Raw genomic sequence first — 16,482 nt, forward strand, 5'->3', positions numbered from 1 at the left:
CTGTTTTGGTTTTCCAACATCACAGGTGTCCAGTCAGAAGGCGACTCGTTGACAGTGAGCAACAAGATGAGCGGGCAGAGCAGTGCCAAGCCCAACCGACCCTCGCTGGCCAAGATTCTCCTGAGTCTGGACGGCAACCTGGCCAAACAGCAGGGTCTGTCCCACGTTCTGTCGGCTCTGCAGATCATGTATGCAAGGTACGCTGTCTCCAGGGACCTAAAACGCCCACAAACAATGGGAGTCGGCCGTATTTCCGCCTGTTAGGGGCGTAGTAGCTTTACTGACGGGATGTGCGGTGTGGTTGCCCTTAGGGATGCGGTGGTTGGTGCTCTGATGCCAGCCAGCATGATCCTGCCAGCAGAGTGTCCCTCCAGCTCTCCCATCCCCCCACTGGACTCCTCCTCATCCTCCTGCATCAGTGACGAAGAATGTCCCCCAGTCCCCGCTGAAGCTGAAGAGCGGGTCAGCCCCAACCCCTGGCAGGACAAGAAGGGGGAGGTCAGGAACACTAAACCGGATCGCTTCCTCTTCATTTCATGCAGATAATTTTCTGTTGAAGCACGGAAAGATTTCTGATTGGACCAAAGTTCAGTTTTTGAGAGTGGGACGTTTTCTGTGTTTGTGCGTGATCAGGCGCCATCCTCAGAAGACGCAGTGACCCCGTCATCAGCTGTGACTCCGTCAGCCTCCGGAGCCTCCGCCCGTCCCTTCATCCCCGTCACAGATGACCCGGGAGCCGCCAGCATCATCGCCGAGACCATGACCAAGACCAAAGAGGTCAGCTGCTAAATGTCTACCTCTCCATTAATCCATTTATCTACCCTTCCGTTCGTTTAGTCATCCATTCATTCATCCGTCTGTCGACCAATCCGGTTGCATTGACCTACCCCATCAGCAGCCATTAAAATCCCATGTGAATTATGGGTGGGCAACATGGACTGGAATTTTTAGCATGATAAATTGTGGTAATGTGATGGTGGTAAAAATGACAATAAGAACTATCTTTATTACTTTTTTATGACTGTGACCTTTACTGCATTTTTTTTCACGCAAAGCTTTGTCAGTGTTATGCTAACGTAAAAAACAACAACACAATTTTGCAACCGCATTGCTTCCAATAAATAAACGCAATTAAAATTACACATGAATAAGTTTGTTTATGCGATAATTCATTTAAAAAAGCTTGCCACGCCTTCATCATCCTACCACTTCCTGTCGTGTTTTTTGTGGTTTGCGCCAGCAGCAACATCTGTTTGGTGACCACGTGACTCGTGTGATGCGAAAGAGTGTTTAATTTCAGTACAACCAAAAAAATCACCTCATCATAGCAAAAAAACTTTTTATCAATAAATGAGGTTTTTTTTTTTTAAACTAGTGTGTTTCCATTAAGCAAATTTACTTTCAAAATGTCAAATTACGCAATCAGGTGGCCAATGCAAATCCAGCCCTTGTCATATGATGTATGTAAGGATTTAAGGAAACTATTACAAATAACTTCACAGAACCTGACTTCAGGAAATCCAAACGGGACCTTTCAATAACTCCTAAAACGGGAACCACGAGAACTGTGGACATCCGAATCTGGAATTTTATCATAAACATGTGTGAATCCTGATTTTAAAAAAAGAAAAAAAATTTTTAATGTTTTTTTTCCTGTTGAACGTTATCTGTCAGGACTCTGAGAACCAGAGTAAGGTCGCCGGTCCCGAGCCTCAGTACCTGGACGAGTTCACCAGTCTCCTCGTTCCTGACGACACTCGGGTGATCGTGGACCTGCTGAAGCTGGCCGTGTCCTGTCGCTCCGGGGACAAAGGGAAGGAGGTTCTGTCGGCCGTGCTGTCTGGCATGGGGACGGCTTATCCACAGGTAACACGGCGGATCCTCTCAATTCAAGGTTTCGGGGCTCGTCGTCCTCACGTTCTCTCTCTGTGTCGTTCAGGTTGCCGACATGCTGCTGGAGCTCTGCGTCACCGAACTGGAAGACGTTGCCACAGACTCTCAGAGCGGCCGCTTGTCCTCCCAGCCGGTCATCGTGGAGAGCAGCCATCCGTACACTGACGACACGTCCACCAGCGGGACTGTCAAGATCCCAGGTACGAACGCATCCCAAGGAGAAGAATCTCTTTAAAGTAGGGCTGAAGCGATTAATCGCGACGAATCAATTAGTGAAATAATTGTCAACTAATTTAGTAATTGATGAATCGTTAACTGGATTATACACTCAAAAACCTGCCATTCAGAGCAGAGCAGATATTAAACCAAGACTGCACCAAAAATAGATACATTTTCTATTTAGGATAAGAATAAGACAACCTTTGTCTATAAATATGTTCTACCCATAGTTGTTTAAAACAACTCAAATGGGTTGTTTTAACTTAACCTGGTTCAAAATCTCCTTTTTTTAAGGTTTTATTGGCTCTAGTGGCCTTTATTTGATAGTTAATTGACAGGAAAGTGGGTAATGAGAGAAGGGGGAAGACATGCGGCAAAGGTCTCAAGGCCGGGAATCGAACCTGCGACAGCTGCGTCAAGGACTAAGGCCTCCTTATGTGGGTTGTTCTTAACCCCTGCGCCACCACAGCACATCAAAATCTTCTTTTAAGCATCTTTTGTTATGCAATCAGTTAATTTAAATAATAAACAGATCCATTCTGCACTGTATCGATGTTAAGTCGAGCAGAAAGGCCTGAGGTTTTTGCATTTTGATGTTAGCATTTTTTTTAGCTGCAGATGCGTTCACCAAAGGAATGCTGTTGTAGCATTTTAGGCAAATAAAATGCTATAACAGCATTTTCATTTTTTTATTTAGAAACAAGATAATGCTTTTACATTGTTATAAAAAAGTCTTAATTACTAAAATAATTGTTAGTTGCAGCCCTACTTTTAAAGCCTAATAAGCCACCTCCACTTTGTTTGGAAGGTGCTGAGGGTCTAAGGATAGAGTTCGACCGGCAGTGTTCGACCGAGCGGCGCCACGATCCGCTAACCATCATGGATGGAGCCAACAGGATCGTTTCCGTCAGATCGGGTAATCGGACCACGATGCTTTATGTCACTGAAACACAAAAGAAGAGATGAATGAATCATAAAATAATGTTGCGCATATTTCAGGTCGAGAGTGGTCTGACTGGTCCAGCGAATTAAGGATCCCAGGAGATGAACTCAAGTGGAAGTTCACCAGTGACGGATCAGTGAACGGTTGGGGCTGGCGCTTCACCGTCTACCCCATCATGCCGGCTGCCGGTGAGCGGACATTTTTATTTACCAGTTCCAACGACAAAAGATTTATTTATGGAAGAAGATTAGGGCCACTGAAAAAAAAAAAAAAGACTTTTTGTCTCAGAAAAAGAATTATTTAAAATGTTTAGACAATCATAGTTTTAAAACTTAAATCTACCAAGTAGATTTGGGACGGGCTTTTAGCAGGGATAAAGAGCAAGTTAATAAATCCTTCAGCCAGGGCTTGTAAGTCTTGTTATAAATGGCAAAATTGTTATAAATATTGTCATTCATAATACGGACAAATCCGTATTATGTGATTATTTTTCATATACTAACAACTTGATTGACGTACACCTCAGAATGTTTGGTTTTTTATTTTAATTTTGACACAGATTAACACAGAAGTAGAATTCTGAGGGAAAAAAAGTCACAATTCTGAGAAAAAAACATCAAGATTGTATTTATTTATTTTTTTGGTGGCCCTATTCCTCTGTGACTGTGACTGAACTTGTCTTTTCTCCTCTCAGGCCCCAAAGATTTGCTGTCTGACCGCTGCATCCTGTCCTGCCCCTCCATGGACTTGGTCACATGCCTGCTGGACTTCAGGCTCAACTTCGCCTCAAACCGAAGCATCGTGCCCCGCCTCGCTGCTTCACTTGCCGCCTGCGCCCAGCTCAGTGCGCTAGGTCAGCACATGATGATCCTACTAATTCTTAATTGTCTGAATGTTTACATAATCTCTTAGATGCAAGTTTATATTTGAAGTGTTAGAGTGAAAAATTATGGCGAGATTTAAGTGAAGTCTGTTTCCTGCACAGCTGCTGGACACAGGATGTGGGCGCTGCAGCGTCTGCGTAAGCTCCTCACCACAGAGTACGGTCAGTCCATCAACATCAACAGGCTGCTGGGGGACAGTGAGGGCGAGGCCCGCTCCATTGTGAGTAAAACTTATTGTTAATATTATTATTAATGTTTTAGTTTGCAAATTTTTTCTATTAGCTGTAGTTTGGCCACAATAGACATGCATAATAATTTTTGTGCAGTACCTTTTATTGTCACCTTCCAAAAATAATGGCCTAAGTCATTCTTTTTTCACCATCCTTTGAAAAAAAAAAGGTGGTGACTTTTGTACTTTTTTTTTTTTTTTTTGCTTTAAAAAAAGTATTATTTATATTTTAGTAGCTTAGTTAAGCAAGATAAGTCAGCTATCTTAAATCAAAGGCTGTTGTCTGGCCCACTAGTTTGCTAGCGATGCTATGTCTAATGGTGTATGAAGTGATGTAAATCTATTTAAATTCTTTCAGAGTTTCACTGGCAGTGCGCTGGCCGCCCTCGTGAAGGGCCTCCCCGAAGCTCTGCAGAGGCAATATGAGTACGAGGACCCCATCGTCAGGGGAGGAAAGCAGCTGCTTCATAGTCCGTTCTTCAAGGTATGCTGTGGCGCCGGAGATATCGACACGTATACGTGTGCCTGTTGAACTAAGTCTGACTTGTTTATGCAGGTTTTGGTCGCTCTAGCTTGTGACCTTGAGCTTGACACGCTTCCCTGCTGCGCCGAGACCCATAAGTGGGCCTGGTTCCGTCGGTACTGCACCGCCTCCAGAGTGGCCATCGCCCTCGACAAGAGGACGTCTCTACCTCGAGCCTTCCTGGACGAAGTAAGTCCACTGAGGCTGTGGGGACATTTAAAATTTTTGAATGCAAATGACAGAAAATATTTTCACAACGTGAATTTTATTTCAGTCATCTCTGCTTTGATTTGTACAACGGAGTACAAAGGCCGGGCTATGAGAATATTTGTTAAATTACTAGAATATACTCATAGCAGTAGCGGAATAAAGATGCAACTTTACCAGAAAAAAAAAACATTTGGAAATTACAAGAAAAGAGTTGTTTTAATGAGAAAAAAGCTTCGATATCGTTGAAGGTCTTTTGTAAAAAGTTCATGTTGTTTGTGTTGCTGATAATTTGATGCTGATGTGTAGGCCTGTCATGATAACAAATTATGCTGGACAATAAATTATCCCAGTAATTATTGTGATAAACGACAATAGTTTTGTTCTGAGACTGTTTTTAAGTAGCGTTTTGATAATGGCATACTAATTCAAGTTTTCCCTCTAAAAGACAACTGAAATTTAATTTTGTAAAAAGCAGTAAACACTGAAACTGAGAGACCAATAACACAACACCAAGCACAATAAATAAAATATAAATAAAAAACCACACATAGCTGAAACCATAAATAAAATTAATGATGATATATCTGTAAACAAAATTGTTTTTCAAAGTATTATGGTAATCATCATAGTGGAAATTATCAAGTTCATTTTAATTTATTATGCAATAAATTGATGAATCTCTTATTTCAACAAGCTTATTGATGTGTTGAGATTATTTCTATTAAGCATTAGCTGTAACATTACTCAAAAATATAATTTCACATGATGCTCATCATTCCTCATTTCATTTTTTTTATTCTTCATGTTGGAGTTTTCATAAAAAATTACTTTATTCTGGCAATATTACTTTATTCTCACAATTAAAAGAATCAGAAGATAAAATTATAACGTAGCCCTAATATTGCGTTGTAGAGTTAATCTGAATTTAAAGTCCAAATAAAAGAAGTTGTGAAACATGCCTGTCAAAAACATGGTCGGCCTTGGGTGTGCTGACGTCGCTCTAAACTGTGGAAACTCAAAAAGTGCATTGGGGGGGAAGTCCACATATTCCAAACATTAAATCTTCCAAAACCAAAAATTCGATTCATTGCCCGGCCAAAACCTCGAAATGTCTGTAACAAGCGATTTCCTTCCCTCCAAAGGTGACGAAGAAAATCCGCGAGCTCATGGCGGACCACGAGACCATGAACGGACTTCACGAGAGTCACGATCTGTTCAAGCGGGAGCATGACGAGCAGCTTGTTCAGTGGATGAACCGGCGGCCCGACGACTGGACCCTCTCCGCCGGAGGCAGCGGGACCATCTACGGCTGGGGCCACAACCACCGAGGCCAGCTGGGGGGCATCGAGGGGGCCAAGGTCAAAGTTCCCACGCCCACTGAAGCTCTCGCCACGCTGAGGCCGGTTCAGCTCATCGGCGGAGAGCAGACTCTGTTTGCAGTCACGGCCGACGGAAAGGTGCATCTGCTCCGCTTAATCCCGCCTGACCTCGCGAAACGTTTGCCAACTGCAATCGCGAATTGCCAATGCCAATGGCAAACGTTTCGGCGCTAATCGACTTTATCTCGATCTTCAGCTGTACGCTACCGGATACGGAGCAGGGGGCAGGCTGGGGATTGGTGGCACGGAATCGATGTCCACACCAACCTTACTGGAGTCCATCCAACACGTCTTCATCAGAAAGGTGGCGGTGAACTCCGGAGGGAAGCACTGCTTGGCGCTCTCCTCCGAGGGAGAAGTGTACTCGTGGGGTGAGGCCGAGGATGGAAAACTGGGTCATGGGAACAGAAGGTAAAAACTTTTGAAACTCAAGGATGATTTTATCTTTCAATAGCTGGTCTTAAATAGAGATGCACCGATCAGGCCAATAATGATTGCTAGCGAATCAGAAAATACAAAATACAGGTTCTTTAGCATTTTACATCGTAGTAAATGAAAATTGCCATTTTCCATCTTGTTTTGTTTTTGGCCTGCCGTTCTTCCACCGATTCTGTCTCACCAAGTTATTGGTGCATCTTTTGTCATAAAGTACTGACGCAAACTAACATTGTTGCCTGATTGGAGGCCAAACCAGTGTAAAAGGTTTTGTTTCTACCGTAACTGGGATTCCTCCTCCCTGCCCAGTCCCTGCGACCGTCCTCGTGTAATCGAGTCCCTGAGAGGAGTGGAGGTGGTGGACATTGCTGCCGGCGGCGCGCACAGCGCTTGCATCACCACCAGCGGAGAGCTCTTCACCTGGGGCAAAGGTCGCTATGGACGTCTGGGCCACGGCGACAGCGAGGACCAGCTGAAACCCAAACTGGTTTGTTTGTTCTCGCTCTCGTCTCTCTCGCCGTGCTCCAGTTGTTGCAGGCCGAACGATAAATAATTCCCTGTCTGTGTTTGTTCTCCAGGTGGACGCCCTCCAGGGTCACCGGGTGATTGATGTTGCCTGTGGCAGCGGGGACGCTCAGACGCTGTGTCTGACCGATGATGACATGGTCTGGTCTTGGGGTGATGGGGATTACGGGAAACTGGGACGAGGAGGAAGTGACGGCTGCAAAATCCCCATGAAGGTGAACCGGAATTACAAAGGAAGCTTTTAGTTGTTTTACTCTAAAATAAACCTATTCACTAATATATCATGAAACTTCTGACGTTTTGGTATTTTTGTGTTTTTTTCTTTCAAATTGGTTTGTTTTAACGTAGTACAGAATTTAGACAAGGTGTGTAGGTGTCTGTAAAATATTTATAGGGTTAGCAGTGTTTCCCCCAGTATATTATAAGCCTGGCTGGCCACCAGGGTTTACTTGTGTCCCCACCAGGCTTGCTTATTTTTTATAATTTTTTTTTTTGTTTGTATTTTTTTTAAGGCTTTAAAGTCGGTGTTCAGGTATTAATCTTCCCGTCTTTTAATAACATGTGATTATCAAGTGATATTTTCAAACTTTCTGCCAACTTTAAACATTTTTTAACTCAAAAAGTCAACGGGGCGCTGAATGAATGACTGCCCCAGCACACCGAGCACCAGGCTTAGCAAGTTTTCTGGGGGAACCCTTGGGGTGAAGGTTCACATGAACAGAAACGATAGCAAAGCAAATTTGTGTGCATTGTTTTCTAAATACAGTGCAAAAAATATACTCTGCAAAGCAAAATCCATGTTACGGTAGGGCTGAGAAATTGCAAAACAAATGAAAATTTCCAAAGGGAATTTGAATCTAAAGTATCAGTCTTAACACACTGGTATCAATCCAATACTAATAATGACTTGGTATCAATATTATCAATAACTTGGATCATTACACCCAACTCTACTAACTAGTAGAGTGCAGTAGAATTGCAAAAAAGGGAGAACCAGGAAAAGATCCTCACTTTTCACAAATGACCTGCTATGCTAATATTATACTTCATAATATTTAAAGTGAAGTGTGAAAGTGATCCTTTAAATGTAGTATATACAAGTACACACACACACTAAGAAGCTGTTTTTCCCATTTTTTGTAGGATTGTTCTGTTGTACTTAAAGATATATTTATTCTAAGTATGTTAGCTAGTATTTAACCAATGTTTAAACAAGTTTGCCCTGAACATTGTGATTTATTTATTTATTTATTGAAGAAAAGCTGACTCGTCCTGCATTTTTCTCACACTATTATTTCACTGGATGCGATTTCCAGTTTTGTAAAGAATCTTCCTGTGTCGGATATCTGTCACAAAAAAAAGGTTTTTTTAAACGAGTCGCCATAGCAACACCATACATCTCATTATCAGATCAGACGGCTTTACTCTGCTGTTTGCCAGCCTGAGATAAGGATTCATTGGGAGCTCAAAGACAGACGATGCGTTCAGGGTGAGAAAAATGGTGCCTTTTGTCACAATCTTAATAAGTGAGCGCAGACACAGTCTGGTGGCTGTGGGTAATAAATCAGACTCTCTTCACCATCAACACCAGGCTGTTTTTCGGAATGCTTCCCACCTTCTGACTCATTGCGGCACAAAGATGCAACTAGAAGGAAGCGTCTCTGCTTTCATTTAACATGAAGCCTGCCATATAAATAACCTGTTCTCATTTACAAATGCATAGCATTACTTCATGTTGATTCTAAAACTATTATTTCAATGATGTTCAACCCGTAGATCGACTCTCTCACCGGCCTGGGGGTGGTGAAAGTGGAGTGTGGCTCTCAGTTCTCGGTGGCGCTCACTAAATCTGGAGCTGTCTACACCTGGTATGTACGGCATCTGTCGCACACAGACCTGTTTGGTTTCTGTGTTGTTGTTGTTCCATGACATGAACTTGGTCCTGTGTTTGTGTTCGACTGAAAGGGGGAAAGGGGACTACCATCGACTGGGCCATGGCTCTGACGACCACGTGCGGCGGCCCAGGCAGGTTCAGGGGCTTCAGGGGAAGAAAGTCATCGCCATCGCCACGGGGTCTCTGCACTGCGTTTGCTGCACCGAGGACGGTAAGACCATCTACTTTGCACAGATGTTTTGGTCTGCCCAAACCAAGGGTCAGCGACCTTTACAACACTAAGGCATCATTCACACCAGCCCTGTTTAAACTAGAACTGTAATGGCACTCTAGTTTGTTTGCCTAGAAAGTCCGGTTCGTTTGGGGAAGTGTGAATGCGCAGTCGAACCAAACAAAGCAAACCCTGATCCGCCTAAAGACGTAGGTCTCAGTTTGGTAGAAATAAAGTCTGCCGTGGATACAAGCGAACTGGAGACCACTCCAAAAGCAGGAAGTAGACTAAAGCACAGGGCATTCTGGGTAGATACAACCAAAACGAACATGAGTCTAGTGCTAGCGGGAGAAATAGTTCGTTGTCTTTTAACAGAGACAAAAGAGAAATCCTACACTAATATCTGATGCTATTCCAGTTTTGTTTGCGCTCAGTGTCTTCTTCAGGTTTTTTTTTTGTCGTGTCCGTCAGTAGTTCTTGGTGCAGCGCCATCACAGGCGAGGAGAGGAACAGTTTTCTTTTCTTTTTTCTTTTTCTTCTTTTTTTTAAGAGTTTGGCTTATTTTCACATTGTGTGTGAAAGTGAACCACGGCAGCTGAAAATGCAACAGATGCCCCCAATTGAACTGAGTGTACTGGACTATCAGATGTGAAAACACTCTAAATCATGCACAGGATGGCTCTATTTATAAACCTGGTTACTTTTGAAACCCCGCAAAGATTGAAAGGAGCTCTATAAATGTATATTTGTATATACATTTGCAAAATTTTCAAATTTTAAATGGAAAAACCCTTTTGAATTTTTTTTTTCTTGCAATTAATAATTGTGTGGAATTTTGTGCCGCTCTGTCACAGAATGCCGCCAAATAAAACATAGAATGTTATGACTAGAACATATCAAAATGTGAATAATTCACAAAAATCACTTTGTGTTGCCATGTGGCGCCCTCAGGAGAAGTTTACACGTGGGGCGACAACGATGAGGGCCAGCTGGGAGACGGGACCACTAACGCCATCCAGAGGCCGCGACTGGTCGCTGCGCTGCAGGGCAAGAAGATCAACAGAGTGGCCTGTGGCTCGGCTCACACCCTCGCCTGGTCCACCAGCAAGCCCACCAATGCTGGGAAGCTACCCTCACAGGTGCTGCACCAGCTCCGGCTGTCCACCGGGTGGCAGTAAAAGCTCTGCATTTCTCGTTTGACGCTTTGAAATTTCTGCTTTTTCTCCTCTTTCTTTGTGTTTTTGAAGGTCCCCATGGAGTACAACCACCTGCAGGAGATCGCCATCATGGGCCTCAGGAACAGACTCCTCCTGTTGCATCACTTCTCTGAGCTTTTCTGCCCCTGCATCCCCATGTTCGACCTGGAGGGCCGGCTGGGCCAGACGGGGCACGGCCCGTCGGTCGGCTTCGACACGCTAAGGGGCATCCTCATCTCTCAGGGCAAAGTATGACACCATGGAGATTTATCCTGCAGAAGTGCAGAGGATTTTTTATTTATTTTTTTATTCATTTAAATCTTTTTCTGCAAACAGGAAGCAGCTTTCAGGAAAGTGGTCCAAGCTACGATGGTGAGAGACAGGCAGCACGGCCCTGTGGTGGAGCTGAACAGAATACAGGTAGCCTCTGATTTAAAGTCTGCATTCGCTAATCCAGGGGTGTCCAAAGTTTTTGTCACGTGGATCAAAATCAAATTAAAAATACTTGCAGGCCAAGAAAACTATAATTAAGAAAACAACTAAAACCAAGCAAATAAACTACTGATTGATTTTGTTTTTTCTTTTTTCAGGAAAGATATGTTATTCATCATAGAGCCAAACATAAAAAAAAAAAAAAATCTATACATGTTTTAAAAGAAAAGATTAGTTTTTAAATTTTGGCATCCGTTGAACAAATTTATTTGTGCTTTTGAGAATAAATTTCTTTCAAAGTGCTAGCTAATATTTATCCAGGTTTAATAAATCACATAAAAAGCTGATTTAGGTGCAGTGAATTCAGCTTTTCACTTTAAAAAAAAGTCTGTCTCCTTTTTGCTCTGCTTCCCTCCTCCTCCTCTTCTCCCCTGAGACACTTCAGTGTTTCATGTGATGTCTTTCATAAGAGGATTTTTTTTCTCCTTTTTTTCCTGGTGTGTGATCTGCAGTCCTTTCTGTCTGTAGTCGTGTTGTAACTTTACGCCCCACCGCTCACACACACAGTTCTGTTCTGTTGTTACCGTGTTTCCAACAGTAAATCAATTACACGCAGAACGGAAACAAGTCAAACTTTTAAAAAAAATTTTGTTTGTTTTCACTCTCGTTTTCCACTCTGCAGGTGAAGCGTTCCCGCAGCAAGGGCGGTCTGGCGGGCCCCGACGGAACCAAGTCTGTGTTCGGTCAGATGTGTGCCAAGTTGAGCTCGTTCAGCCCAGACAGCCTGCTGCTCCCCCATCGCGTGTGGAAGGTTAAGTTTGTAGGTATGTGTTCATGTCCACAACGGGGACGCCACAGCTGCTTCCTCAAATTCCCCTGATGGGCGATCCGTCCTGACGGGTTTTTATGAAGCAGGCCAACAGAACCTGGCAAACTTCTGCTGCTGATGGGAAAAAAAATATACAAGTTTCAATAGTTTCACCAAAAAAAAACAGCATTTTGTATCCAACTGCCTTTACTCTGAAACCCTCAAAGTTAAATGCAACCAACTGCGTTCAAAAACCACCTCATTAGTCAACAGAGCCAACTTTTGTGTAAGTTGATATAAATCCAGCCATCATTCATCACAGAACATCTGTAATAGCGGTACAACAACCAGAGGTCTTGCCATCAAAGAGCCACTTAAAGCTAGAGATAATTTTCTAAATATGTCCTACATAAAATGGTTTATTATGAACATTAACAAAATTAAGCTCTAATTTATTTCTATTTTAAGATTTAAGAAATGAAATGAAACAAATCCATATATACAAAAAGACAAAAAACATATTTTTAGAATGAGATGTGCCTCTTTTTAAGATAAATGTAGAAAATGAAGAACAGTTAGCATAGTTTGAAGCTGGTTACGTTGGTTTGTCACGACATCAAGTTTAGCTGGACAATAAATTGTCCCAGTAATTATCGTGATAAACGATAATATTGTTGGTTTCAGACCATTTTAAAGTAATATAATGTAATAATGCGAGTTTGACCTCTGAAAGAAAAACTTCAAGTTTGTAAAAAAAAAAAACACTTTACACTGGAACTGGAGGATATTTTAAATACCTAAAATAAAACACAACAACCCAAAGCAATAATTATTATAAAAAGGAAATAAAAGCCACACAGGACTGAAACCAGAAAAATGAAATGAATTATGATGTCTCTGTAAACAAAATTGCCCTCAGAAAGACATTAATCACCACAATAGGGATTATTGAACTCATTTTAATTGATCATTCAATTAATTAATTCATCGCTTATTGCGACAGGACTAGTTTTAAATGTTGAAAGCAGATTTTGCATAAGAACTTGCATGAAAAACTCCTAAAATGACCATTTCTTAGTTCATGCATAATCAAAAACATTTCCTGTGGTTTTTGTGAGAGCCACAGGAGTCACAGCTTTGCAGACTCTTCGTTTAGCTCAATGCATATCCATGTTCTGAAATAGCCTACTCAAAGTCCAGATATAAATCTAATAAAGAGACTTTGTCCTTGAAGACTTTTGTGTGAACTCTCTTCATCTAGACCACGGGTCTCAAACTCCAGTCCTCGAGGGCCGCTGTCCTGCAGTTTTTAGATGTGCCACAGGTACAAAACACAGGAATGAAATGGCTTAATTACCTCCTCCTTGTGTAGATCAGTTCTCCAGAGCCTTGCTAATGACCTAATTATTCTATTCAGATGTGGTGCAGCAGAGGCACATCTAAAAGTTGCAGGGCAGCGGCCCTCGAGGACTGGAGTTTGACACCCCTGATCTAGACTGACTGAGCCTGCCCTGCTTATCCAAAAAGTCTCTAAATGTGCCAAGCTGTGCAGCAAAAGATGGTTTTAACTCAGTGGATCTGAATGATTTTCAACTGTTTACTAGTAAAATAAATAAACAAATCCCTACAAAATAAGTTTTTACAATGAGAGCACGTCTTATAAAATGCCAGACTTCGAGTAACCCAGTTCTTCCACGGATCTGGCCCGGTTTGTCGCCCTTTTTTTAAAATCTCTTTCTCCACCTCTCTCTTTCTTATCAGGCGAGTCCGTGGACGACTGCGGCGGAGGCTACAGCGAGTCCATCGCCGAGATGTGCGAGGAGCTGCAGAACTCGCTGACGCCGCTGCTCATCGTCACGCCAAACGGCCGCGACGAGTCGGGCGCCAACAGGGATTGCTTCCTGCTCAACCCCGCTGCCAAGTCCTCTCTACACATGAGCATGTTTCGCTTCCTGGGTATAAATCCGCCTAATCTCCTCATGAGCAAATCACGGAAAAATAACACTTATGCCAAAATAAAAAAATATATATATAGTCCAAAATAAAAAGTGTAGTCCAACAGTAGTCACCTCTGCTGTTGGCCATTTTCTGCAGTGTGGTTTGATGTGCTTTTCATGGTCTCTGCAGGAGTTCTCCTGGGAATCGCAATCCGAACCGGAAGCCCTCTGAGCCTGAACCTGGCAGAGCCTGTATGGAAGCAGCTGGCAGGGATGAACCTGACCATCGCTGACCTCAGTGAGGTGTGTGTGTGTGGAACACAGAGTAGAAAATGTTTTCCCAGCAGCAGAAACATTCACATATACAGTACTGCTCGACGAATCGATTTTATCACATTTTTTGTTTTTGAAGAATTTTATTTATTTATTTTTAAATGTGGGTGTTTTTTCATCAAAGCTCTGGGTTTCCATAGACCAGAGTGACGACGTTTTGTTTTTACATGCATGTTTTGCTACTTATTTTTGTTTGGAGTTTGACTTCAGGTCAACTCTACGACAAAATATTAGGGAAAATCTTAAGATTTTTTTCTTAGCATTAACAGAATAAAGTCGTAAGAAAAATTTACATGTTTAAAATTGTTCATAAAAATCTGAAAAGTGTCATTGAGGGGATTTCAGAAATTCCTAATCTGAGACCGTAAGTGGGAAAATACTTTTAATACTTTCCCACTCCTTCATTATTCCACCATCTCCTTTATAAGAACTATTTTGTGTTGATTTAGCACATAAAATCCAAACAAAATCCAAAGTTTGAGGTTGTTACATGATTACATGACTGGAGGCTGAACCAGTTTTAAATGCATGCATGTTTTGTTTGATAATGGCAGCGTGTTGCATATAAATAAACTCATTGACTCTGAGGTTGTAAGAGCAAAGTCCTCCCTTCACGTCTGACGTTTCTTAGCTCCTCCAGTCCATGTGATCTGCATCACAACATCGCTAAAAACACATTCCTATACATTCCCCCTCAGATTAAAACCCAAGCCTGGCTCTTTGTCGGTGCTGAACTCTCCGAATGTTTCTGGGAACTTCTCTTGAACTCATTTCATGAAAGCTAAAAGCACTTTTGGTTTGGTAAAACAGTTGCCCCCGCTGTGCTTTTGGCTGGTGGCGTGAGTCCACTCCTGTCCTCACGCTCTGATCATACGCTCCTGCAGCATCCTTGGGAGAATGGAGGAGTCAGGGGAGGGGGAAAAAAAGAATTTTCCCTCTCAAAGCTGCTTTTGTTTTGCAGTTTTCTCCCCCCGAGATATCGCAAAAGGTTAGATGGCAGAAGAATGTTTTAGCACAAGACAGAGAGGACCGCCGTGAATCTCACGGGACGTGTGTTGTGGCCACGGCTGCAGTCACGTACACACAGACACACCCAAACTGGAAAGCACTGCAAGTAATTTATCCTGTCAGTTATTCTGACAATTAGTTGAGAAATCAAATAGAAAATTCTCCCATTCTGTAGCAGCTACTTAATCTGTAAGAAATGTATGAAAGAGAAAATCCTCCGGTCCAAACATTACCAATTTGACAGCCTTCAGCGGCCACAATTATTTCTTAAAAATGTGAAAATAAATCTGACTTCTTCTCTTTTTATCTGTTTTTAAATGAAAGGACAGAATAAAGGGTCTCAAAGTTGCACAGTTTTCTAACTTGTTGCACAAAGCATCATTTTTACTTTATTCCTAGCACTTAGCATCCATTAGCAGCTCACAGTGCGCTAAATAGTAAAACATAACTTAACGAAGCTTTGAGGAAGACGATTTGCCTCGGGGAAAGGTAAAAATGGAAATCATTTGCTGAATCGTTGCAGCCCTGAGCCAGACTCTGTGATAAGCGGTGACTTTGTGTTGCCCTCAGGTTGATAAGGACTTCATTCCCGGGCTGATGTACATCCGGGACAACGAGGCTACGGCGGAGGAGTTTGAGGCCATGACGCTGCCCTTCACCGTGCCGAGTGCCAGCGGACAGGACATCCAGCTCAGCTCCAAATACTCCCACATAACCCTGGAGAACCGGGCCGAATACGTCCGCCTGGCCATCAATTACAGGTTAGAAAACTTTCTGATGGCACAGATGGGAATTTCTTTAACTTTTGTTTTTGTTTTTTTTTTCCCTAATTATCTGGTTTTAAATTTCTTGTACAGACTCCACGAGTTTGATGAGCAGGTGTCTGCTGTGCGCGAGGGAATGGCCCGGGTGGTTCCAGTCCCTCTGCTGTCACTTTTTACTGGTTACGAGCTGGAAACCATGGTGAGACAGAGCATGCATGGCCTCCAGAAGTCGCCCTGTCCTGCAGCTTTGTGCTGATTCTGATGGAAGTACCTCCTCCTCGTCCTCCCTCTGCTTTAGGTGTGCGGCAGCCCAGACATCCCGCTCCACCTGCTGAAGTCGGTGGCCACGTACAAAGGCGTGGAGCCGACGGCGCCGCTCATCCAGTGGTTCTGGGAGGTGATGGAGTCTTTCTCCAACACAGAGAGGTCTCTGTTCCTGAGATTCGTCTGGGGCCGCACACGCCTGCCCCGCACCATCGCCGACTTCAGGGGCCGAGACTTTGTAGTGCAGGTGAGGAAAGCTCCTCTGATCATCCATCCATCAATCCACCCAATCAATCCAATGGTTTGTCCATCAATCCGTCAATCCGTCCAGCAACCTATCCAATCAGTCCAACAATCCGTCCAATCCATCATTCTGTCCATCAACCATCCAACAA

General features: G+C 43.0%; 1 protein-coding gene across 4 annotated transcripts in view; it reads left to right on the plus strand.

The window, feature by feature from the left end:
* herc2 (HECT and RLD domain containing E3 ubiquitin protein ligase 2) overlaps positions 1-16,482 on the plus strand; it is a 66,197-nt gene that overhangs the window by 48,294 nt on the left and 1,421 nt on the right. For all 4 annotated transcript variants that reach the window (XM_028026986.1, XM_028026983.1, XM_028026985.1 and 1 more), the window contains 26 exons: positions 26-197; positions 312-498; positions 634-777; positions 1,675-1,866; positions 1,940-2,093; positions 2,921-3,028; positions 3,112-3,243; positions 3,750-3,908; positions 4,041-4,159; positions 4,527-4,652; positions 4,725-4,880; positions 6,044-6,358; positions 6,477-6,691; positions 7,025-7,202; positions 7,294-7,455; positions 9,017-9,108; positions 9,206-9,345; positions 10,297-10,484; positions 10,593-10,790; positions 10,878-10,961; positions 11,656-11,797; positions 13,543-13,737; positions 13,909-14,021; positions 15,630-15,820; positions 15,917-16,022; positions 16,122-16,334. In XM_028026986.1, coding sequence (XP_027882787.1) covers positions 26-197; positions 312-498; positions 634-777; positions 1,675-1,866; positions 1,940-2,093; positions 2,921-3,028; positions 3,112-3,243; positions 3,750-3,908; positions 4,041-4,159; positions 4,527-4,652; positions 4,725-4,880; positions 6,044-6,358; positions 6,477-6,691; positions 7,025-7,202; positions 7,294-7,455; positions 9,017-9,108; positions 9,206-9,345; positions 10,297-10,484; positions 10,593-10,790; positions 10,878-10,961; positions 11,656-11,797; positions 13,543-13,737; positions 13,909-14,021; positions 15,630-15,820; positions 15,917-16,022; positions 16,122-16,334 — 4,181 coding nt within the window. The remainder of the gene's footprint in view (positions 1-25; positions 198-311; positions 499-633; positions 778-1,674; positions 1,867-1,939; positions 2,094-2,920; positions 3,029-3,111; positions 3,244-3,749; positions 3,909-4,040; positions 4,160-4,526; positions 4,653-4,724; positions 4,881-6,043; positions 6,359-6,476; positions 6,692-7,024; positions 7,203-7,293; positions 7,456-9,016; positions 9,109-9,205; positions 9,346-10,296; positions 10,485-10,592; positions 10,791-10,877; positions 10,962-11,655; positions 11,798-13,542; positions 13,738-13,908; positions 14,022-15,629; positions 15,821-15,916; positions 16,023-16,121; positions 16,335-16,482) is intronic.

This window comes from Xiphophorus couchianus, chromosome 9 (assembly GCF_001444195.1).
Source record: "Xiphophorus couchianus chromosome 9, X_couchianus-1.0, whole genome shotgun sequence".
Lineage (NCBI taxonomy): Eukaryota > Metazoa > Chordata > Actinopteri > Cyprinodontiformes > Poeciliidae > Xiphophorus > Xiphophorus couchianus.